General features: G+C 36.9%; 1 protein-coding gene across 1 annotated transcript; it reads left to right on the top strand.

The window, feature by feature from the left end:
- Positions 1-4,704: 4,704 nt before the first annotated feature.
- On the top strand, positions 4,705-23,021 carry LOC126788381 (probable polyribonucleotide nucleotidyltransferase 1, chloroplastic). The gene is made up of 25 exons (XM_050514373.1): positions 4,705-5,013; positions 5,106-5,174; positions 5,262-5,368; positions 5,459-5,501; positions 6,055-6,138; positions 6,810-6,874; positions 6,984-7,140; positions 7,634-7,690; positions 8,510-8,623; positions 9,466-9,729; positions 11,405-11,479; positions 14,458-14,571; positions 15,892-15,984; positions 17,755-17,933; positions 18,509-18,692; positions 18,796-18,843; positions 18,964-19,036; positions 19,712-19,785; positions 19,869-19,976; positions 20,053-20,147; positions 20,702-20,765; positions 20,842-20,895; positions 20,979-21,020; positions 21,911-22,346; positions 22,700-23,021. Exons 1-24 carry the CDS (start codon positions 4,744-4,746, stop codon positions 22,247-22,249), a joined length of 2,772 nt encoding a protein of 923 aa, XP_050370330.1. The 5' UTR covers positions 4,705-4,743; the 3' UTR covers positions 22,250-22,346; positions 22,700-23,021.
- The last annotated feature ends 402 nt before the right edge of the window (positions 23,022-23,423 follow it).

The raw sequence follows: 23,423 nt of genomic DNA, 5'->3' as shown, positions 1-23,423 counted from the left end.
ACAATAGAGCGACATGATGCGACTCTTTAATATCAATGCCAGACTAGTTGGAACAAAGAAGATTTATGAATCCTAGCTCAACACAGCAAGAGGTGGAAAACACCAAAATGGCAAAGGGAAAACGTATGCTGCACCACAAAAATGTGGGAATGGTTTCTAGCGGGATGGTAGCGGCAAGGGACATGGCTCATGCCAACTTGTGGATATACCAAGGGGCGTCGCCGGCAAAGGTAGCCGCACCACACATGGGATATATCCCTTAGTTAAACATAAACTTACAAATAATGCACATTGCTTTTGATATAGATCGACTGAACATTGAATCAGGGACTGCAGTGCAAGAAATATAGGTACAAAGATTTAATGTCTTTAAAGACTAATCTTTTGGATGAAGTTGAGATAGAAGCCTGTAATGCTAATATCACAATTGCAGATTTTATAGCAATGAGGCTAATGACATGGACGCTCTAAATTTTGATGTCATAGCGCAATAATTTCCTATTGTAAAGGCATGGTGTCTTCCCTTTTATTTTGACTGGGTCATTATAAATTAGGTCAATTATAAACCTTGATGCAATCTTGGCAGATTAATAAATTTTTGAAGTGTGTTTTTCATAAACCATTCAATTATTTATCCTTAGATGCAAATTTTGGTTCGAATTATTTCAGTGGTATCATAAAGTCTAGGACTATATATGATCTAGAAATATTTCTAGCACGAACTCGCCCATCTCCCAAGGGAGTGGATGGCGACAAAATCAGCCTCGGGGAGGCGCGGTGTCGTAACTGTCCCCAAGGGAGGCGCAGCGTTCCATGTTGACCTTCATATTGAAAGTGTGGCTTTGCTCTTCCTTTTCTACTTTCTAGAATTGGATTTTCATGTGTTTTCGCGAAATCTACCATAAATCGATTCACAACTAGGCTCACTAAAACCTCACAACTAACTGCGGAAGCTACAAAGATGACTATGCCGCGACCAAGTACCCTTGACCATCATGAACATTTCCTGCAAGCTGGGCATTTGAAATCGAAGAGTGCAGGGGAAAACATTTAAAACGAAACACGTTAGAGTGAGTGGACATAAAATAATCATCCAAACTTACGATTAAGGTAAAATTAAAACATTTAGTACTTCTCCAATTTGATAAATCTAAATAAACATGCATGCAATTAATGAATGGGATTCCACCTCATAAATTTAGAAATTCATTCTTCGAACTCAAATTCAAGTAAGAGAACTAACAAAGAATATCAATCACCAACTCACGTTCTCAAAACAGAAGCGGTCAAAATAGTAATATAGTAAAACTGAGATTTCACACATGTAACTGTCACACTACTCATAAGCACAAATACAAGACCGCAATAACACTCCCATGAGTTATCAGTATATCCCCTATCTCCCTGAATCTATATCAGTATACAAGACCGCAATAACACTCTTCCAATGACTTAGTAACATTTTATAACACTGCCAGTACATCCCCTCTCTTCTGGTATCATACTCTCAAATGACCACTAGTTCATTCCCTCTGTTCTAGTTCATATAATATGCCCCCAGGGAATCAGAAATGCTCTCATACTCCTAATACTGGGCTTTTGTGATACTTCTAAATGTATCACATCGCCTCCCAGGTGGAAAGGGATACCATAAGAATCTGCTAGCTCACATACTCCCATTACTGGACTTTCATGATATATCTGGGTATATCACATTGCCTCCTAGGCGGAAATGGATATCACATGATATTGTTTTCAACCGTATGAGGATAAATCGATAAATCTACTAGTTCATCCATTCTCTTCTAGTGTGTCAACATATCCCTTACCAACTCCATCAACAACTTTGTGACATCCTTGCAGTCGTTGTTGCGCCGTATTCCTTGCAGTCGGCGTTGACTTCTTGCCTATTCCTTGCAGTCGTTTTTGATTTTTTTAGCTTAGTTAGATGTGCCATATTGCGCGGCCATAACACACAATGATGTGTTCTTTGGTTAGTTTGATATATGAATAAGTATTTTATGTTGCATAGGAACTTCCAAACTATGTTCGCAAATGTTAATTACCTTGACATGTGATCTTTTTTACCGCTATATTTGCGGATTGTCACTTTGATGAGATAATATTCTCATCTTTAGGGGGAGATAAGAACAAAGGTGTTCATGTGATTTGACTTGGAATTGTCGTGGTTTGTCCACACTGTGTCTCATCATGATCTCCAAATCTCATAAGTAAAGTGACGAGATCATATAGCTGCAACCTACAAGGGTTAATGTCACATCAAGAGGACATGGCGCTATCCAGAATTGGGCAACCAAGAAAGAACTTGGCATTGCACCGTCGCCATAAACATGGCAACATGGCGTCATAGGTCGTGGCTCCTCAAGGAACGAAAGAGGCCACTGGTTTGGTTACTCGCTCAAAGGAGAAAGCGAGCACGGCACAACTTGATCCATTGATCAAAAGTACTTATCCGTCTCAAAAATTTCTTTATTATGATTATCATTATGGGACACCTTAATGACATAGCTAATCTATATAAAGATCTCTACAAAGAGAAATTACACTAGTGTACATGAGGACGTGGGATAATGAGTTAGACATCAAACTATACTTCGTTGAAAGTACCTATGTAATTGGTTTAGCCTAAATGGAAAGAAACAATCCAGTTTAAACAAAAGATAGGTCTTTACGTAGGTGAAGCCGACACTACAAGTGTAAAACCTTATCAATTTGTTAGAAAGCATAGTGAGAAAAAGAGTTTAGACTCACAGTGAGTTATCACTCACCTTATGGCACAACATCTCTCACAGAATGCCCCGGAATCGTCTACGATGAGATTTGCTCTCGTAATTGGATGTCATTGCACTCTATTGCCTTGTCAGTTAGGCACTTTCCGAAAAACTGAGCAAGTAGCTTTGGAATGTGGTCATTACACATCTCTATGGAGATCAAAATCAAGAGATATACATGCAGGTCTTAAATCAGACTTCATTCCCCCAAATCAAGTTGCTCTGGACCATAGAGCGCATTTGCAAAAGGGTTTTGAAACGCTCACTAAGTGACATCTTGATTGGGAAGGGATATGGTGAATTATGCCCCTTGCGTGTTTATTCCGGATTAACATAGACATGTCACTATGTATCGAAAATCCGAGGTTAAGAATGAAAAATGTATGGGAAAGACACGGTCTCGGAAATGTAATTGAGGACTGTAGTGATGGTGATTATTCATCATTCTGCTTAGGCACTCTAAAGGTATACTTGAGGCCAACATATACTCCCATGATTAGTCAAAGTCTTTACTCTAAAGAGAGAGAACCGTTTTGTCAAAGGAATGATGACGAAGTGTTGGGATTAGAAACTCCCTATATAAGTACACTATAGCATTGTGGTACTTATCAAGATACAAGACATGACTTCTCGGCGCCCACACAATGCCTATGGAATGGCATAAAGACATCATATCCTTTCAATACCTAAGGGTATGTGCTTGTTCAATTCCTACATTGAGAAGAAAGACACATTAAGGAAAATTTGCCCAGATTTGTAGGTCAACTTCAACGTGGCCTACAAGACATTCTACTCAATGTAAAATCAAGAAATCGGTACTAATGGAAATATCTATGTGTCTACTTTCCAAGAAGACTGACCACTCGATCATATCTATTATATTGAGTGAGTTATAGCTAGTTTGGCAAATTCGGACGGTTCTGTCTAGGAACTTGCATGTCAGTCAAATTTAATAGAGCTTTGTGATCAACTCCTAACGAACTAGATTATGAATCATATGTCATTGGAAATGCACTGATGTCTACTTTCCAGATCATTCAATGGTTTGTTCATACCTATTTCCTAAAGGAAGATATGATTGCTTAAGCGATAAAAGTTCATGCTGCACGAGAATCTATTTTTCAGCACAAACTTAAGTTTTAAGTTCCCAAGTAGCTCCATCGACCCTTGGGTTCTGTTCAGATATTAATACTTCTATAATAGCTCTCTTGTTGGACTCTTATCATTTGTGTTTTAGAGAAATTGAAGCATTTGGGGTGTTTCACGTACTTATTTTATCGTTATTGTTTTTAATGTTAGCATTGAACATGTGTTCACATATGAGAATGAGGTTTTAATAAGTGTAAAGATACAAGGTGAGAACATAATATAAAGAAGAAAAAAACAATTATGGGATCATAAGAATAAACATGTTAGGTTGTAGGAAAAAGAATCGGTAAAGAAAAGACAAAAAGAAAATAAAGAAAAATAGTGGAGAATGAACATATTTGGTCTAGAGGCTAGACAATTTTTGGATTGTGGTGTGTATAACTAACACTACAAAATCTATGAAATTCCATAAATTTATAATTCTATAAGTATGAATGATATTTTGAATACTCACAAAATTCTATTTATTTTAAAAAGTCCGGATTGAATATCACAGACTTTCATAAATTCCATAAATAACTTTTGAAAATCTTAATTGAATACACTTAAACGTATATGAATAATTAAAATTTTGATTGAATACGTCTATACTTTTCAATTTTATAAATTTATTTAAAATTCCTACTGATTTCATATATATATATATATAATACACCGGCGGGCTTAGACAGCAAAAAGGGAAAAAGAAAAAGAAAAAAAAAAAAAGAAGGATATAAGCGGATAAAGTTTTGGGAGCGTCTGTGTTTCCCTCTCATCACCGGAGAGTAGTGAGGAGAGAGAGAGAGAGAGAGAGAGAAGAGAGATGTTGGCAAACCCTAGCAGTGGCAGACTGCACTGCACCACTAACCCCTTCCATTTCCACCCAAATTCACATTCCAATTCAAACCCAACATCAAGCAGACCCAAATGTTTCGTGTGCCCACGCAGCACCAGGTCCAAATATTGCACTCTGTCCCTTCTCCTGCCCAGAAAGAATCGCAAGCCCTTTGGCATCAGAGCTCTCACTGACGCCTCCTCCGGAGCCGGAGTTGCTCAGCCGTACTCTGTCAAAATTCCAGTCGGTGATAGACACGTGAGTTTTATGCTGCTTTTAGTTATCTATGAACTTATGTTTAGTGATGAATTTGGAATGCTGCTTAGTGATGAAGTGTGTGTTTTGTACAGATTTTGATCGAGACAGGTCATATTGGGAGACAAGCCAGTGCTTCTGTTACTGTCACAGATGGAGAAACTGTGAGTCTTTTGCTTTCTGTTTCATTGCTTTTTTGAGAAATGGACATGAGTATAATTTGAGGAAAATGGACGTTTCACTTGTTGTAGATTGTATACACTTCTGTTTGTTTGGCTGATACTCCGAGTGAACCTTCCGACTTTTTCCCCCTTTCTGTTCATTATCAAGAGCGCTTTTCGGCAGCAGGTCGCACTAGGTATGTGTACGTTTCACATTATTTTGATGTTTCTTAGAGTGTTACTTGTGATTGTAATTGTTCAATTGCATGTATCTGTCATAATTACAGTGGAGGCTTTTTCAAACGAGAAGGAAGGGCCAAAGATCACGAGGTACATGCACTGTTTTTTTTAATTTGGTATTAAGAACCTATCTCTGGTTTTCTATTTCTCAGTTTTAGGAATTAAGTTTCAAGTTTTTGTTTCATGCATTACCATTGGAATTCTTTTTTTTTTCCACGTGTTTATTTTCCATGCTAAAAAGGCATGCTATATATGCTGTACTCTTGTTTGTTTTCTGTTTTGTATATATAAAAAGAAATGATGCATGTATGAATTCAAAATATATATAATTATATTCATATTTATAATTTTTTTTTTCTGTTTTTCTCCCCTCTGTTTTTTTAGGTGAAAGCCCTTGTTTTAAAAAAAAACTATGCCCCTTTGTGTTGTTTACTAGAACAGTGCTGATAGTTGCTGCAAAAATAAATTATTTTCTTAAGGTTCTACTTTCTCTCCTGTGCTAGTGTGTTCGAAGGAATTGTACCTACCACATATCTGGCCTTCAGATCTATCAATTCATCACACATATCTTTATCCTTCTGAATTGATTTGTACTTGGATTTTGATATTTATTTCAATCCTTTATGGCTTTGCACTCTTGCAGGTTCTCATTTGCAGATTGATTGATAGGCCTTTGCGTCCAACTATGTTGAATGGCTTCTACCATGAAACTCAAGTACTTTCTTGGGTATGAATAGATTTTCTTTCTGCACATATACTCTCATTAATATTTTATAGTAGTTTTCTTGAAGAACTTCTGGTATATATGCCATTTTTACTGCTTTGAGTGCTTTTCTGTATCTTTCACCCTGGCCCCACCTAAGCTCAATCCCTTTGTTCGTTCTAAAAAGCCAGTACACAGAATCATGCTGAACAGAATTATTCTTCTGAGGCTTTTTTCTTCTTTATAAAAATTATGTTTTTCTCTGTTGTGAGTTTGTGACACATCTCAGAAATTTTGTTGGATACCTGTCACTCATGTGCTGCTGCTACCTTTCAATTGTTCGGAGGTTTTGCTCAATAAGGTTCCCATGACTGAGCGTTAGTGAATGCAACCTTGACTAGTGTTGTACCATAACATTTAATTTATTTTAGCCAGCATTTCAACATTCAGAGCTTTTAGCTCATTTCCAGGGTACAATATATGTTGTCATAATTCTTAAACATCTCCTGTGTCAAATGTAAACACAATTAGAGTCCTATCACAGATTTTTTTTTTTATCTTTACTAATCAACAAGGAAATCTAATTCTAACAAATCATATGCCAATTAAGCTCTTACAAGAGCTGTGGTATCATGATTTTCAATATTGCATGTTTTTTACTTCTATGAACTTCTTTTATCAACTTATTCTTGCAGGTGCTGAGTTATGACGGTTTGCACTCTCCTGATTCTTTGGCAGTCACAGCAGCTGGAATAGCTGTGTAAGTCTGAACGTGTTGAATTCCTTGAATGCTTTTGAATTAATATTATTAATACTATTGTCTGTATGAAAATTATACTTTCTTATGATCACTTATCAAAAATCTACAGCGCTCTTTCCGAGGTTCCAAATTCAAAAACTATTGCAGGAGTACGTATCGGTCTTGTTGGGGACAAATTTATTGTAAATCCAACAACTAAGGAGATGGAAGACTCTGAGTTGGACTTGCTGCTAGCTGGTACGGATAGTGCAATATTGATGATAGAGGTAAACTCTTTATGAAAGTGTTTACATAATGTTTATATGCTGTTCCTTAGAATCCTCATCAACCTCAGTCTTCAGATGGACTACATTTTAAACATTAAAGCTGACTAAAAACAAAGCAGACTAAAGTTCGACCCTTCTAGCAGCTTTATTGATACAGTAGGTGTAAGTACATTTTCTGCTAACCTTTAGAAAGTGTAAATAATACTATGTTATGCCTCTGCAATGTTTCATGGTAGGATTGGACCAACAGAAGTTGGAGGTAGATTTATTTAATTTTTATCTTTGAGTAAAGAAACAGAATTTCATTTTTGTAAATAAATATGTAGATGAGTATTATATATACCTCTTGATATTGTGCTGATATGTTTTGCACTAGTCCAAAGGCTAATAGTCTGTAGAGACAGATTTTTGGATGTAGTGATTTTGCGAAAGTTTACTATATTTCCTTGTTTTTGTACAATTCATATCTTAACTTTGTATGCCATACTGGCAGGGCTATTGTGATTTTCTGCCTGAGGAAAAGCTGCTGCAAGCAATAGAAGTTGGGCAGGTTGGTTACTTAATAAGTGTCTTGCCTATTTGTTGTCACAAGTTATAATTTGTGCTGTATTCCAATCATCTTGGTCTATTTTGCGTGCATTGTGCTTGAATATGCAGCTCCTTTTTCTAGATGATACTCATCCTTAGCCTTTTTCATTTAGTCATTATATATATAGTGCCTACTCTTCGATTACCCATGGATCTTTTGTCACATTGTGGTTGAATCCATTATGCTCTAAAGGTTATGTACTTGTGTAGTGCTTAGTAACAAGTATTGAAGCTGTCAATTTATTCTAGATGGGCAGCTGACTTAACACCGAGTAACAACGGATGTCAAATGAATCTATTATTTAAGCATTAGATATTCAATCAAAGGAAAAGAAAAACAAAGAAGGATTAGAAGACATGAAGTAAATGGACAAAGCCAAATATAGCTATAGCACCCTGGCCTTTTGGGTATGTAGTTATGTGATTATTTGTTCACTTTCTTCAGTATCAAGTCTTCTCAATTACTGAGAAACCCTTGATCTCACGTAATTGTAAAACTATGTATATGACCTTTGTTTAGATGCTTACCAACACTGGAGAGTTGGTGTTCTTTTGGCCTGTCGTACACACCAACATTCAAATGCATTATTCAGGTGATTTGGTGGCACATAAAACATACATGTTTACTCAAACTTGATCTACGCAATCTTTACTGGAGATTTTAACTCTATGTAGGGTCATAGTTCACGATCAGTTATTTCTTTGATTGTTCATTAGTAGGATTCCACAACAAATAGAAATCCATATAGATGCATTAATTTTTCTTATACACCATTATCAGGATGCTGTACGAGCAATCTGCAATGAGGTGGAGGCTTTGGTTAAGAAGTGTGGGAAACCGAAAATGTTCGATGCAATCAAATTACCTCCCCCTGAGCTATATAATCACGTTGAGGTATGCTGATAACCTTTTGCATTAACTCCCCCCCCCCCTCTCTCTCTCTCTCTCTCCCTTCCTCCCTCTCTCTCACATGATACCCGGCTGTATAATAAAATAATTCTGAAGTGCATTTATAAATTAATACCTAATTTGAATGTGTACAATATCAATAATTTCAGGAAGATTTAGTTTTTATATTGTGTTTGGATTTGGGCAGATGATGGTCTGAATTGGTATGTGTAGAAAGGCAATTAATTATGGGGGTTCGAGGACACTATAGATTAGGACTCACAGCTTAAAGGTGGTTTGAAATTTTGGAATCACGTTTTTATTATTAAATTTGTTAACGGTTGTATAGTGTTGTTATAAACTCTGTATTTGTATTTTTATTCGATACAATAAGTCATACTCTGTAATCTGTCTGCACAGAAATGTTTCAACAGAAAGTTTCTCCAAAAAAAAAAAATATATTGTTGCCACCGTTTTGGCATGCAGCCATTTGGTATAATTTTCTGCTCACAAATTTGATATAGACTTTGGCTGGTGTATTGGCCACGTCAACGGAAATAAACAGAAATCTTTGAGGATTAATTTTTTTTTTGAAAGGATCTTTGAGGATTAATAAATGTATGAAGAAATATAGGTTAGATTTTTTTTGTGTTGTCATCTTCTTGAGCATATATTAATGGGTAGGATAGAGGCAGTTTTGGGTTATGCGGATGATTAAATTTTCATGGACTCCATGGACTTCTTGGTCATCTTGTTTCTTCAATACCTTTCTTCCAGGAATTTTTTTTTTTGTATCCATAACTAATTCAGATTTTGTTGTGTAATATTGAGTGTTCTACCATGCACAGGAAATCGCTGGTGATGAGTTGGTAAGAGCTCTGCAGATTACGCACAAGACTCCTAGAAGAAAAGCCCTGTTATCATTAGAAGGAGAAGTATTAACTTTACTTACTGAAAAGGGATATGTTAGTAAGGATACGGCTCTTGCAGGCAGCGGAACAGTACCAGATATATTTGAAGATGAAGATGAGGATGAGGAAGTGATTGTGGATGGTGAAGTAGATGAAGGTGATGTCCATATAAAGCCTACCTTGCGTAAATCGATCCCCTTGGTATACTTCAATTCTATCTATATTTTGTGTTTTATGATTTCATGAATCACAATTTTTGATGCAGTCTATATGCTGTAGTTTATTTGTGTTCATTTTTTTGTTCCTTTCGCATTTTTTTATTTTCTGAAGAGTTATCTGAGATGTTGTTGAGATATTTAGAGATCCATAATTATTAATCGACTTACTTGATGTTGCTATGTTCCTAGAGCTAGGTGTTTCAACACCAGCAATGCTGGTTAGCGGCTCTCTGTAGTGTTTTTCTGGGCTTTTGCCCATTTTAGATACAAGAAAAAAACTTTTATGTTATTATTTTCTTAAGTATGACTCTGGAAAAGATGCCAATCGATTTGGCAGCTATATGTTCATGTCTATGAGACTATGACTCTGCATCTAAAAATAGTGTCAAACAGTAATTATTAACATTAAAAAATAACCATGATAGCAGCTTTCCAAACAGAAAAACTAGAATGTAATGATTTATATTCTGAGTTAACAGATGCCAATAGAGATGCCTAAAACCAGACTTCTCCAACAATAGGTCCCAGCTCATTGCTTCTTCATTCTTCGAACTTCTATTATTTATTGCCATTAAAGTTAGTCAGAATACAGCTCTAACAATGCATCCTTTTAGAAAATACCTTTATTTTGTCTTCCAAAAGACATATGGATCTTTGCGTTAAAGGCCACACATTTCACTGATTGTTCCCTACTCACTTCAAACTCCCTAAAACTAAAGAAAGGGCTCACTTGAGATGGGTATTGCCCAAAAAGAAGAGGGAAGATAAAAGTATTGCGATTGGGACTAAATTAGGGTATCATGGTTTTATACTGTCTTGGAATTTGATCATAAACATGGCCCCGTCTAATGTAAAATTCTAGCTAACCTGTGGAATGATTTAAACCAAATTGGACTATATTGAAAACACGGACAGTCAAGTCAATGCACGTTTGCCAAAACCACAACCAAAAAGCTGGGGGCCTGATGAGAAAATTTTTCATGATTCAGGCACACTGTAAGTTTGTTATCTTGCAATTCATTGTTGCTACATTGTTAACCTTTTATGCATTTTTGGTCTAGTAGTGTTGGAGAGTTCTGGTTGTAGGGAGTTTTGCGTTTAAACCCCCAATCCCCAATTTCAACTCTGTATCTTTGAAGGTACCGCAAGGTGCTGAATGAGCTGCACAATGATTTCTGGTCTATCTGCATTTGTCTGCCTCTCCATGTGGAGGATGAGGCTACACAAGTGTGTTTGAATGCACTGTTGGTCAGTTTACCAGCAACACATGTTTGAGGAATCCAGTGGTTGTTTACCATGTTAGGCTTGTGAAAAGCTTTTAGAAAAATAGGAAATGTTGATTGCAGGTATGCTTAAGAATTGTTACATTTAAGAAATGTGACCTACCGACTGCAGGCATTCATGTTTGCGATGTACTAATATCCTTGAACTTGATAGAACATCTGCCTTGTGTTTTGGAAATTTTTGCATCCTCTAAAATCTTCATTAGTTTTTTTTTTATCCAAGAGTTTGTATATGTTTGTAGTTTGACTGAATATTACAGTTCTAATTGTGCTGAATTCATTTTCTTTTCTCTAAATTATGCAATTGTTTTATTTTATTATTCGTTGATTGTTGTTATTACAGAAAGAAATAAAGTACTTCCATTTTTTTCCTAGTTTTTCTCCGAAGTAGATGTGAAGCTGGTATTCAAAGAAGTAACATCTAAATTTTTGCGAAGGCGCATTGTGGAGGTATGAGTTGTTTTTGATATTTTATTTTCTTTCTGAATATGTTTTTTTTTCAGCAGTTCTGAATATGTTATTGTTGCATATAAAGCTTTCATATTTGGGTGGAATTGATCTGATAAATATATATTGGTTGCGTTTATATTTAATCATAAGAAACCTGTGTTGGGATCTAGGATTTGTGATGTAGATTAGATAGGGAGAAGACTAATATGCCTGCAATAGAAGGAGCCGCAACAGAACTTGGGGTGGTTGGCTTATGAGATAGATCTGTTGTAGCCTAGGAATCTCTCCCAAACTTCAAATAAGGCCATATACCCAGCTGGCGGTTTCTGTGCTGTACACTAGGCTCTTTGCTCAAGCTTTTAAGTCCAACCATTCACAAAGTTGGTCAAGTGGTAGACTTGGTCCAAATAAATTTGGTTGCTTTCGATAGAGCATCAACTCACCCCAATATTGTTGGGCCTGGAGAGTAAAATGATAAGAGCCATGTGTTGACGAAGGAAAGTGGCAGTGGTGGGCTTAAGAGGGATTGGTTAGCGGTGGTTTGGAGACGATGATGCAGCACACTAGCTGCTGGGATACCAGGATCACAAACTCTAAGATTTAGAGGATGAACACTGATTTTTAGGAAATAGGATTCACTCCCAGGCTTCGTACCCTTGTTTAGGCTTCACATTATAGTCTAGGCTTCACACCCAGAACACATTGATTTAGGAATCACTCCCAGGTCTCTCACCTTTATGTAGGCTTCTCACCAATCCCATCACAGGCAACTCAGAAATACTCTGATAATTCTTATTCAACAACACATGCCTCAGCCATTCTGCTCTTACATATATTTATACTATAACCGACATTTACTTGCATTAAAGACTCTGTAGGACTCTTAAATTTCTAAAACTGAAACACAAAAGGACCTAATAAAGGTAAACTTTAAACTCATAAACTGAAACAGCAATTTGAAAGGACACAACACAGAGACTTGAAAGAACACAAAGGTTAGAGACTTTTAGAATCTAGCTCAGGTTTCCCTCCAAAGAAACTAGTCAGGCCCTATAGAAGGGGAAAGATTAGGTGCTATCTCTTTCGCTTATCATCCTTAATATGTTGGCTGTTATGTCCCCATCATTCTCTCCGGCTGAGAAGAGCTCGCCTCCGGCGATATAAAGTCGTAGTATCTTTCCAAGATATTGGGATCAATGTGTGCTCTTCCTTATCCAGGTGTTGTTAGAGTCTGTTTGCCCTTCCATTTTATTAGATATTCTTGGTAACAACACTGTTTCGTCAAGACCGCCTGCACATCACAGCAAATGGCATCCTTGTATGAGGAAAATTGAATTGGTACCTGACACCGCTTTTCTACGGAAATAGAAGACTCTTTATCCTATGCCGCATAATAAGGTTGAGGATGATAACAGGGGTCAAACCGAGGTTATAGATGGTTTGAGGGGAAACAATATCGATGCAGCTTCCATTTGTTAATCATGACCCTATAATTTTCATCCCCACTTTTAACACAAGTATGAAAATTATTTGTTCTCGGCCAATCCTCAGTATCCTTGTGTTGAGTCAGAGTACAACTGACCACAGTCGTTCTTGGTTGAGATTGATCACCCTCCAAATCATCATCATCCAACTAAAATTTCAGGGACATAAACTTCTTCCTCCAATTCTTTCTGAGCATCAGCCTTATCTTCTTTACTTGCTGCAAACAGACCTTTGGATTGTTCTTTGGTGGGACATTGACCAGCATAGTGACCATAGCCTTGACATATATAGCACCTTAGAGATACCTCTCCTCAAATATCAGGTTGTACTCCCTTTCCTTTATCAGCTTTCACCAAGGAATTGGCAGTACTAGAGCCATTGGAAAAAGGATATGGTATTGTTCCGGATGAGCTGGGAGGACATCCAGGATTTTGCTGCTCAAATCGCCTATGCTCAGTGGTTGTGGGGGTCTTTAAGTAGCGATCAAGTTCCAGCACTATCTGATAGGCTCTCTCTAATGAATATACTTCCTGAAGAATCAGCTCCCTTTGAATTTCTCGGCGAAGACCGGTTCAAAACGAGCAAGAGTTACAGATGGATCTCAAACTAGTCAATATATTAGCAGCCGTCATGTTCCCTTGTTGAAGAGATTGCCATTGGTCCAGCAAGCGCTCTCGGTAAGCCAAAGGAACATACTTCTCCGTGAGCTTTTCTTTATCTCCTCCTAATGAGCAATGGGTTCCTCACCTGCTCTTGCAAGTCTTCTTTCCATACCAGTCCACCATTCTCTCCCTTTTCCCGCCAACTTCACTTTGGCAAAGCGCACATTTCGAGTTTCAGACATTTCATACCAATAAAAGTAGTGGTCCATGTCCGATATCCAATCCAAACACAGTTTTGCTTTCAGTTGGCCATCAAAGCTTGGTTCATGCATTTTCTGCAGGATCTTGCCCATTGATGTTTCGAACAGGCTGCCTGCGAGCAGACCTTCTTGGCTGCATCCTTGGCCCTCCACCTACACTCTCTTCTTCATTGAAAATGGAAGCTTCAATATCTGTGAAACGCCGGTCAGAAGCAGCTGCGTGATGTTGAATTCTGGTCCCAAGTTGACCAAGAGCGAGCACGGCTTCCAAAACTTCGGCCACAGCATCCATGGCTGAATGTGTTTCTTTAAGCTGGAGCTTGGAGTAGTAGAGCTTGTCCAGTACTCCTATATTAACTCAGTTTATATAAGAGTATAATACCATACTATTTTTAGGTAAGGAATTTAAATTCACAGCTAATGAGTAAATAGCTAAAGTTGCTCTTACATAACTATGAACATATATAAATTACAGTAAATAAAAACATACATTGTTGGCTAAGAAATAAAAGGCTAATTTACATGGATTGAGTTTCTCCAGCATTTTTCAACCTGGAAAAATAAGTTGTACCATTACTTGCTATTGATAATTGTCGAATTGTGTTTTAGAGGCTTTCTTTTTTCGGTTCAGGGTGGAAGAAGAAGTGATGGGCGAACCCCTCAAGAGATACGTCCAATTAACTCAAGGTGTGGACTACTTCCAAGGGCACATGGAAGTGCTCTTTTCACCCGTGGGGAAACACAGGTTTGGCATTCTTATGCCTGGAACCCAATCCAATAATGCTATTTTGTGCTATAGCTGCTTCATGGTTCATCTATTTGTACATGCTCGCTTAGATGATGCTTTTGTTTGATTTCAGTATCCTTTGCGTTTAAAATTTGTGGAATGCCAAATTTGGTTTATAAAACTACCCTGAAACCCTGTTTTATTAATAAATTCTGAAAGATTAAAATAAAAAACAACATTGATGCTAACCTGAATTGGCTAAATAAGTACACATTTGCTCCTTTGTGTGTCACGAGTGTTTCAAATATAGTCTAGCCACCAGTTAGCCTGTGTATTTGACTATTTGTTTAGTTATGCTAACCCATCTATGGAGCTACATGAACTTTACATGGGCTGCTGGCGAGTTTGATAGTTTGAATTCTTATCAAATTTAAGGTTAATCTTCATTCTGTGACCATGCACTCCAACTGTTTGAAACTAGCTATATCTTATCTTGTAGTAAGATCAGTTTATGGTAATAAAGCAGAAGTTATGTATCATTGACTCTTTAGTTACAGCCAAATTCTTTAGAGGGTTGCTATGTACAGTCCAATTGATGCAGGACAAATAACGAGAACTGTAGGCTAAGGATTGATTAAAAATTCTTAGGCTAAGAAGGAATTAAAGGTGGGAATTCAAGACCAGAACAAGACTACTGGAATCACACCAGTAGAACTCTAGGCATCACACCCAGAAATTAGGCTGCGTCACACAGGCCTGGAAGGAAGCAAAAGCTTTCAATTTTTTATAAACTCAATTCTGCCTGCAAAAGGCTACAAAGGCTTCTATATATAGAGAAGCTAAAACCCTATAACCACTAGGATAAAGTAACACATAAATTACCTAATAATAAAACAAAACCTAATAAGAAAGAAATCATAAAACTTCCTAAAACTCAAAAAATCCTTGCTGAAACCAAATTAAGCAAGTTCCCATGTAGACAGACCCTCGCCTATAAAATGCCAGATCAAGGCCTGAGCTTTGGAACCTTCTTTACCACGTCTCTTATAAAACTTTAATGGTTTCTGCCATGTAGATCCTCTATCACCAATAATGTCAACCTAGGCTCTACTTGGAAATGCAACAAATATTATTAAGGATTGTTGAAAACTTCCATTTTCAAGAGAATGTCAATCGATTGCGCTTACTGAGGGTGCCCGCAGCCCGCTTAGAGGATCTCATCAGCTAATCATTTAGCAAATGTTTGCACATGTTTAGTCTCAATGGATATAATTAAACTGTCAACTTGTCCAAGTTATGTGATTAACAGAACCTTTTCCTAATCTGTCTGTTTTGCAGTCATTAGCTGTGGTTACACTTGGTGATAAGCAGATGGCTCAGAGGATAGACAACCTAATGGGTGTAGATGAATTGAAAAGGTTCTATCTTCAGGTCTCTCTCTCTCTCTCTCTCTCTCTCTCTCTCTCTTTTATCTGCATGTATATCTTTACAGAGGGATATCAAGATTTCACAATATGGGTCTGGCAGACAGTTATCATGTGTGTGTAAAAATTATAGTACACATTTCGTCCACTCTATCATACAGCTTGTTAATAAATTCGCATTTACATCAGTTCACTAGCTTATAAATCCAGCCTAATAGTTTCCCAAATTCAACCATTATTACCGACCATAAAACTGACTCAAGTCTCAGTTGACTTAAATGTTCTTTGTAATCTGTTATGTGTTGTGAGATTATGAACTTTGTTCAAGCCCTTTCTACCCATTGCTGATTGATTTTGGGTTGAATGCTTTAAGATTGATATCAGATTTCAGATCAGTCTGTGTTGATTGATTGCCTCCATACTCTTTGTGAAACACCCCACCCCCAAATTACCCAAAGGTAATTCAAGCATAGGGTGAATTCAAGTGGAATCACACGCCGGCCGGAGAAGCAACGGTGGTGGGACTGGGTTTTGGAGATGGTCTGATGTAGTTCAGCTCCCCTCCCCTTTCCCTTCCTGTTTTCTTCTATGAGAAAGCTCTGTGATTCGTATGTGATCATTATCTAACAAAACAATGATCACAGTCACTCAGAACCTTAAACTCCAACAGAATCACAAGCACAGAGTAACATATAAACCCGCTAGAATTCGACACTATTTAACCGAGAAACTAACTACAAGCACTAAGACAAACAGAACACGATCTTAATCAAGGATCAAAATTCAGACAAGTTGAAGAGACCCGCACTGTTGCCAACCACGATGGCCAGTGTCTGATCACATTCAAGTTTCTCTAAATCTCAACCAAACAATAAAACACATACCTGAAAAACTACCCAACTTCCAAATGAACCCAGAAATCTCTTTCAATGATCACCGAGTTTCCGTTGTTGCAAACAAGCCCCTGGCTTCTTCTCTCTTTAGATTTCAGTAACCAATTGGTCGCAGGACAATTGCTCTGATACCAAATGGTATCAAAGTGGCTAGCAAAGACCATTATGGTAAACAAACTGGGTGTTATCTATCCAAAATAACATCCAACATAGCAGCTCAATAAGGTTTAGATTTGTTTCCCTTTTCCCAAGCTCCAGACCAGAGTACTTTGTAGCTGAAAATATAATGTTGGGGTGCTCCAACTGGCATTGATATTGCTAAACTGCTTCCAACCGCGGTCACACATGATAGTGGACATGAAGAAAAAACATGATTGTCGCTCTCCTCCCTTCCTTCACATTAATTGGATCAATGGGGAAGAAAAAAAACAATTAGAAAGCCTTCATCACAAGGGTGGCCCTCCAAACAGCCCCTAACCACACCATTTCTTTAACTTTTCTGTTCCATACCTAAGGTTAACAAAGAAAGAGGGAATTGCTGCTGCATGAGAAATTATACTGCAGATATGTTTATTATTTTCATAAGTATATAATGTGCTAGATTTTACCTGATGTTAGTAGCTTAAATAATTTTCAGAATGCCTTGATTCCTTTAATTAACTGTCTTATAACTCATATTTATGAAGTGTAATTCTATGAAAATATATAATTCTATAATTGGTTTTGTTCTCATTGATGGTGTTATAGACAAAATATCTGCTCGATTCCATTGTGATCATGTGCGACTACTCGATGTACTTAAACAATTTATCTTTTTTTTTTCCATATTTTTTTCTTTGAAGTTCTGTAACCTGTTCAATATTTTGAACCTGCTTATATTTCAGTACACATTTCCCCCTTCATGTGTTGGGGAAGTTGGACGGAATGGAGCACCTAGCAGAAGAGAAATTGGTCATGGGATGCTGGCTGAGAGAGCCCTTGAACCAATATTGCCTTCTGATGATGATTTTCCTTACACCGTACGTGTTGAGAGCACGATTACCGAAAGCAATGGCTCTTCAAGGTTGACCTTGTCAATATGTTGTGTTACTCATTATCACATATTTTTGAACAATCTATAACAGTCAATTTTCTTCATGAATGCTTTTCGTGTTGTTTTAAGGTGAACTATGTATATGCATACACCTTTTAGGGTGCTTCCACAAAGGGATCCCTTGTGGAGCCCCTTTTTTTCGTTCAATTATTGGCAAATTGACCATTAGACTCTTAGGTCTGCATAAGTATTTCATTTCTGCAAATGTTCCAAATATCATAAAGGCTTTCATAATCGTGATGATAAATTTGGATTTTGAATTTGTTGGATTTAATTTGGTACATTCACAATGTAACAATATGGCTGAAAATTTGCTAGTATTAACTATTCGAAAAGAACAACAATTTTGCTAGAAATAACTACTCATGAGGACCGACAAACAAAAAAGTATAGATGCCTGATATTTGATAAAAAAAATTTTTAAAGTAGCTGCCTTGAGCAATCACACCAGGAAAAGGGACCTCTCACTATAAAGACACACACACACACACACACACACATAATTACTAAGACCGACCTCTTTGACATCTTTTTTGGTGATGCAGTATGGCTTCTGTGTGCGGGGGATGCTTAGCACTTCAGGATGCTGGAGTTCCAATCAAGTGTCCTATAGTTGGAATAGCAATGGGTCTGGTTCTAGACACAGAGGAATTTGGTGGGGATGGTTTACCACTTATTCTCTCGGACATAACTGGATCTGAAGATGCATCAGGAGATATGGATTTTAAGGTCTCGTTCTTATTTCTTTTTAGGTTGCTATTACATTTTAAAATCTAACAGAGATAATTATTTAATAGCATAATTCGTTAATTGAAAAATTCAGTGATTTCAGGTTGCTGGAAATGAACATGGTGTAACAGCATTTCAGATGGATATAAAGGTCAGCAAATATATTCTCATAGTTGTTTGAAGCTAAATTTAAGTGGTTGTGGGCTTCAGTGTGTGTATTATGTGTTTTCTCTGTTTGTCCCAAGTATAAACTGAAGCTTTATTACCTTAGGTGAGCGGAATTACTTTACCAGTTATGAGAAAGGCACTCCTGCAAGCAAAAGATGGCCGAAGGCATATTATTGGTAAGTTGTACTAGCTAATACTATGATGTAACAAATTTCTTAAACCATCTATCGTACAGTGACTTTTTCTCATGATTGTATCTTAGATGATGCCTTCTGTCTCCAGTAAATTCGGTCAATGCTGTAATTTATCAGTGATGGGCAATATTTATTGTTTGCCTGTGGAATCATATATTGTATGATGCCCCATGTTCATTTTTTCATGTGGGCAAAATAAAGAATGATAAATAACAACAGTTGCTTATTCTCTCTTCTCATCTTCTCCTATGCTTCCGTATGATACCACTGTCAATTGTGAAGAATATGTTGTTTACATATTCTTGCCTTTGACAGAGTGACAATTAAATTTTTATGGAAGAAATTAAATGCTTAATCTACCTTGGCAACCACATCCTTTGTGATGGTCTAACACAGCCCTTGCGTTATTAGTTCAAAATGATTTTCACACTCTGTCCTTACTTCAGTGAGCTCTGTCTGTCATGTATAGTGGATTTTCTATCTTGAGCTATTTGTGGTTGATCTGATTGTAAGTAATCTTAGATGGTTTTAGACTCTAAGCAATCACTAAAAAGAGTGAGTCACTTTCTTTCTTTTTTTTGTTTGTATCTTATAATGTAGTTATTTTTTGCTGTTGTTGGAAGGAAAAGTAATTTTTGTTTTTTAAATTGAAATCAGCGGAACTGTTGAATTGCTCCCCTCCGCCTTCAGGAAGGCTTTCCAAGTATGCACCACTGATTCACATAATGAAGGTTAGTTCCACATTCTCTGCCAGTTGAAGCTGATGGTCTGATATGTACTATGCCTCCTGCTTATGACCTCATTATTATCATAGGTCAAACCTGAAAAAGTAAACCTAATTATTGGTTCCGGTGGGAAGAAGGTCAAAAGTATTATAGAAGAGACTGGAGTAGATGCCATTGACACACAAGAGGACGGAATAGTAAGACTGAACAGGACTAAATCTCTGGTCTCATCTTCCTTGTAATCAGATGTAACTTCTTTTCTGGCTATTGCAGGTGAAAATTACTGCCAGGGACTTATCGAGTTTAGAAAAGTCTAAACTAATCATTGCTAATTTGACAATGGTTCCAAGTGTTGGTGACATCTACAGGTGATGTTTCCTTCATCTAGAAAAATCAGAAGGGTCTTTTTTAATGTATTCTATTATGACAATTCTAATTTTTATTCTGTATTGCCACATTGATGATGTCTGCAAAACTTTATGCTTTACTGCACATCATGATAAAAGAGCTGTTAATGCCCTTCCATTATAAATTATTTAAATCATTTAGCTAAATGAATAAAAAAATAAAATTGAAGTTCGGGATAAGTCATCATAAATGTAACAAATTTTATTTATTGAAAGTTTGCTTTCCATTTTTGGGTACATATAATTTTATCTGAAGCATTCCTCAAGCTCTATTACATATGTCAAAAACTAGATTTATTATAAAAAAAATCATATTCTTTATGAATAATGCATCTCTGTCCTAATATGCATGACACAAAACATGAATTATTGCAGCAGGATGGTGATTAAATAGTAACATTATCCTGATGGGAAAAAGCGAACTATGTTTCGAATATCCGTCTCACATGAATATAACCATGTGATTATCGTGATCAGTTGATAACAATATGATTCTGCCACCTTTGATGCATCAGGAATTGCGAAATCAAAACAATAGCTCCATATGGAGTATTTGTGGAAATAGCACCTGGGCGAGAGGTATAAATCATTGTCTCCTTAATAAACAGTGCATTAAGTCATTATATAAAAAATCGTAATCCCCAATCTTTCACAGGGACTTTGCCATATTAGTGAGTTAAGTTCAGATTGGCTGGCAAAGGCAGAAGATGTAAGCCCTAATTCTAAATTCATTCTTACAATTTTGTAAAATCATATGCAAGGATTATGAGGAACTGATTTATTTTTTCACAGGCTTTTAAGGTGGGAGATCATATTGATGTTAAACTTATTGAGGTATGGATCTATTCTTTCTTACAAATTTATTCGAGGAGACGGATTTTATTCTGGACTGTGTGGTGATACAGTCATACCGATGAATAGTAGTATCACCCTCTAGGTTTCATTGGGGCATTAATGTTTCCATCTCCTATAAAATCAGAATTATAGTAATTAATTATGAGATAAACACATTGAAAAAATATTAGGCCACATTTCCAAATGTGGAGGTTCTCTTTCTCAGAACTTATCAGAGACGTGAAATATTCACCAACTCGTTGGCTCAGAAATCTGACAATCTTTGCCTCCGAAATCTGACAGTCCCTTAAACAATGGCCAGTGGATATCGAGCATGCAATCCAAAACCACTCGGAAATGGGTGGAGAGGCTTGAGATTTCAACTTCTTATGAACCTCACATGTCTCTTAAGTTTGTTTTGTTGAGGGTGGTCTGATAAGGTTTTAATCCTGGCATAGTTCCAAGGAGATGCATTTTTTAGTGACGTAAATCATATGGATTGGCACAAAATTTTTGGCCACTCATAGTAAAAGTTGGACTGTGTTAATGTTTTGGAACTCCATAGTGACTGCAATTGAAACTTGGGAAAAAAAGAAGAACAGGAACTTGATTTTTGCAAATAAAACAGCTTCAGAATCTAGTCTTTAAAAAGAAATGCAGATTGCATGCCGGTAGCAGTAGGTCCTGTTAGTTACTTTAGGTTCATTTTTCTTCATCCTAAGACGTTGTCCAAAGCTTGGTCTTCCCCTAGGTTTGGTTATTTTTCTTTGCCAGCTTTTGTTAACCTTGATTCTTTGAACTTACTATGGCTTGCTTTCTTGCCATCAAGTCATCCGGGGCTTAAGTTACTTTACCAACAAGAATCTCATATTACATCCATCTAATATCAGGTAAATGAGAAGGGGCAACTTCGCCTTAGCCGCCGAGCATTACTTCCAGATACAGATCCTGATAATGCCGATGTAAGGCAGCCTACAGGTGACTCCAAAGATGTACCTTCTCAAGGAATATCCGACAAGAACAAAGTCAAAGCTACAAGCTCTTCTAACTCTAATTCTTCAGAAAGTACTCTGCTCCCACAAAAGAAGTTCATACGAAGATCAATCAATCCTGCCAAAGATAGACCAAATATTAGTAATGATGCATCCAAGAAGAGCAGCAGCAGAGTAGTGGGAAATTCCAGCAAGGAAGATAATACTTTAGTAAATGGAGGTGCTAACATTGGATAGCGTGCATCTTACTGATGAGGGTTTTCTGTTGTCCCCATTTGTCATGGTGAAAAGGACAATGTGATATGTTGCTCACCAGACCTGATAGAAACAAAGGGTACGTCGTGCTAATTACCATTGTACTTCTATTAAAGTCAATAGATGCATGCATGGTACATGCATCTGGTGTATATCAGCTACATGTCGCCCTAAGTAATTATAAAATCTTTTATTCATGATCTTTTATTTAAATTAACATTTTTTATAGGATTCCAGTTCAAATGTCTTCATGCCCCTATGATTCTTGTCCACTGTCATTATTTACAGTACTTGATTTCCATTCATAAGGTGTTTTATTATTTAATAAGTTTTCCCCAGGGTGAAGCTTTTTCATGAATTATAAAAGTTATTTACATAATAAAAACGTATAGTACAGGGTTTATGTACTCAAGGATCATTATTTTGCCACAGTTCTCAGGCTGTTAACTTGTTAGAAGTGGTGGATCATGTGTCCGAGGTCAGCAAACCTGCAAAAATGTTACATCATTTGCATCCTTGTGATTAATTGAAGGAAGTTACAGGGATATATTGCATATATTCCTGAAGTGAGAAGTCTCAGGAGCGTGGAAATTTTGCCGGACCAATATATTCTTATATTTCCATTTGCAAGATGTATTGTGCCTTTTCTTTCTTTAGAACCTCATCTCTTGCAAATATGTAATCATTTGCTGCAGTATAATATTGTTTATCCTCCCCTGTAAAGTGCAGTATATTGATAATTCGTTTTTTCTTCTGCAAGGTGCCATTGCATCTCATGACACTAGATACTTAAACCAGAAAAAAAAATAACTATAATGGAAAGCCAGGAAGACAATCCGTGGCCAGTTCTTAGATGTAACACCGGAAATAAAGAGGAGAGAAACTAATTGCATGCCAAATGCATGGTAACTTTTATCAACCAAGGGCAGCTAAATTTTCAATAGGAATAAAATTAGCACATGATGCATGCAGGAAGGCTAGTCGTACATAAAATAAACTCGGGGAATATCCACAAACTCAATTACCACATTTCTAACTGAAAAAAAAAATCAATTACCACATTACCCAAATTCAAATCACCAATACATGCATGAACAAACGACAGACTTCAATAAACAGTTTGCGGGTGTCAGAGAGTGTTATCATCTTTCTTCCT

Source organism: Argentina anserina, chromosome 1 (assembly GCF_933775445.1).
Source record: "Argentina anserina chromosome 1, drPotAnse1.1, whole genome shotgun sequence".
Classification (NCBI taxonomy): Eukaryota; Viridiplantae; Streptophyta; class Magnoliopsida; order Rosales; family Rosaceae; genus Argentina; species Argentina anserina.
Note: the sequence above shows the minus strand (reverse complement) of the source record. Positions and strands in the feature narration are given on the sequence as shown.

Excerpts from the sequence above, each read along its gene's own strand:
- LOC126788381 (XM_050514373.1), top strand. The coding sequence starts at position 4,744 with ATGTTGGCAAACCCTAGCAGTGGCAGACTGCACTGCACCACTAACCCC. Across the intron at positions 7,691-8,509 it reads AAGCAATAGAAGTTGGGCAG|GATGCTGTACGAGCAATCTG; the intron begins GTTGGTTACTTA and ends CACCATTATCAG. Across the intron at positions 20,148-20,701 it reads AGTGTTGGTGACATCTACAG|GAATTGCGAAATCAAAACAA; the intron begins GTGATGTTTCCT and ends TTGATGCATCAG.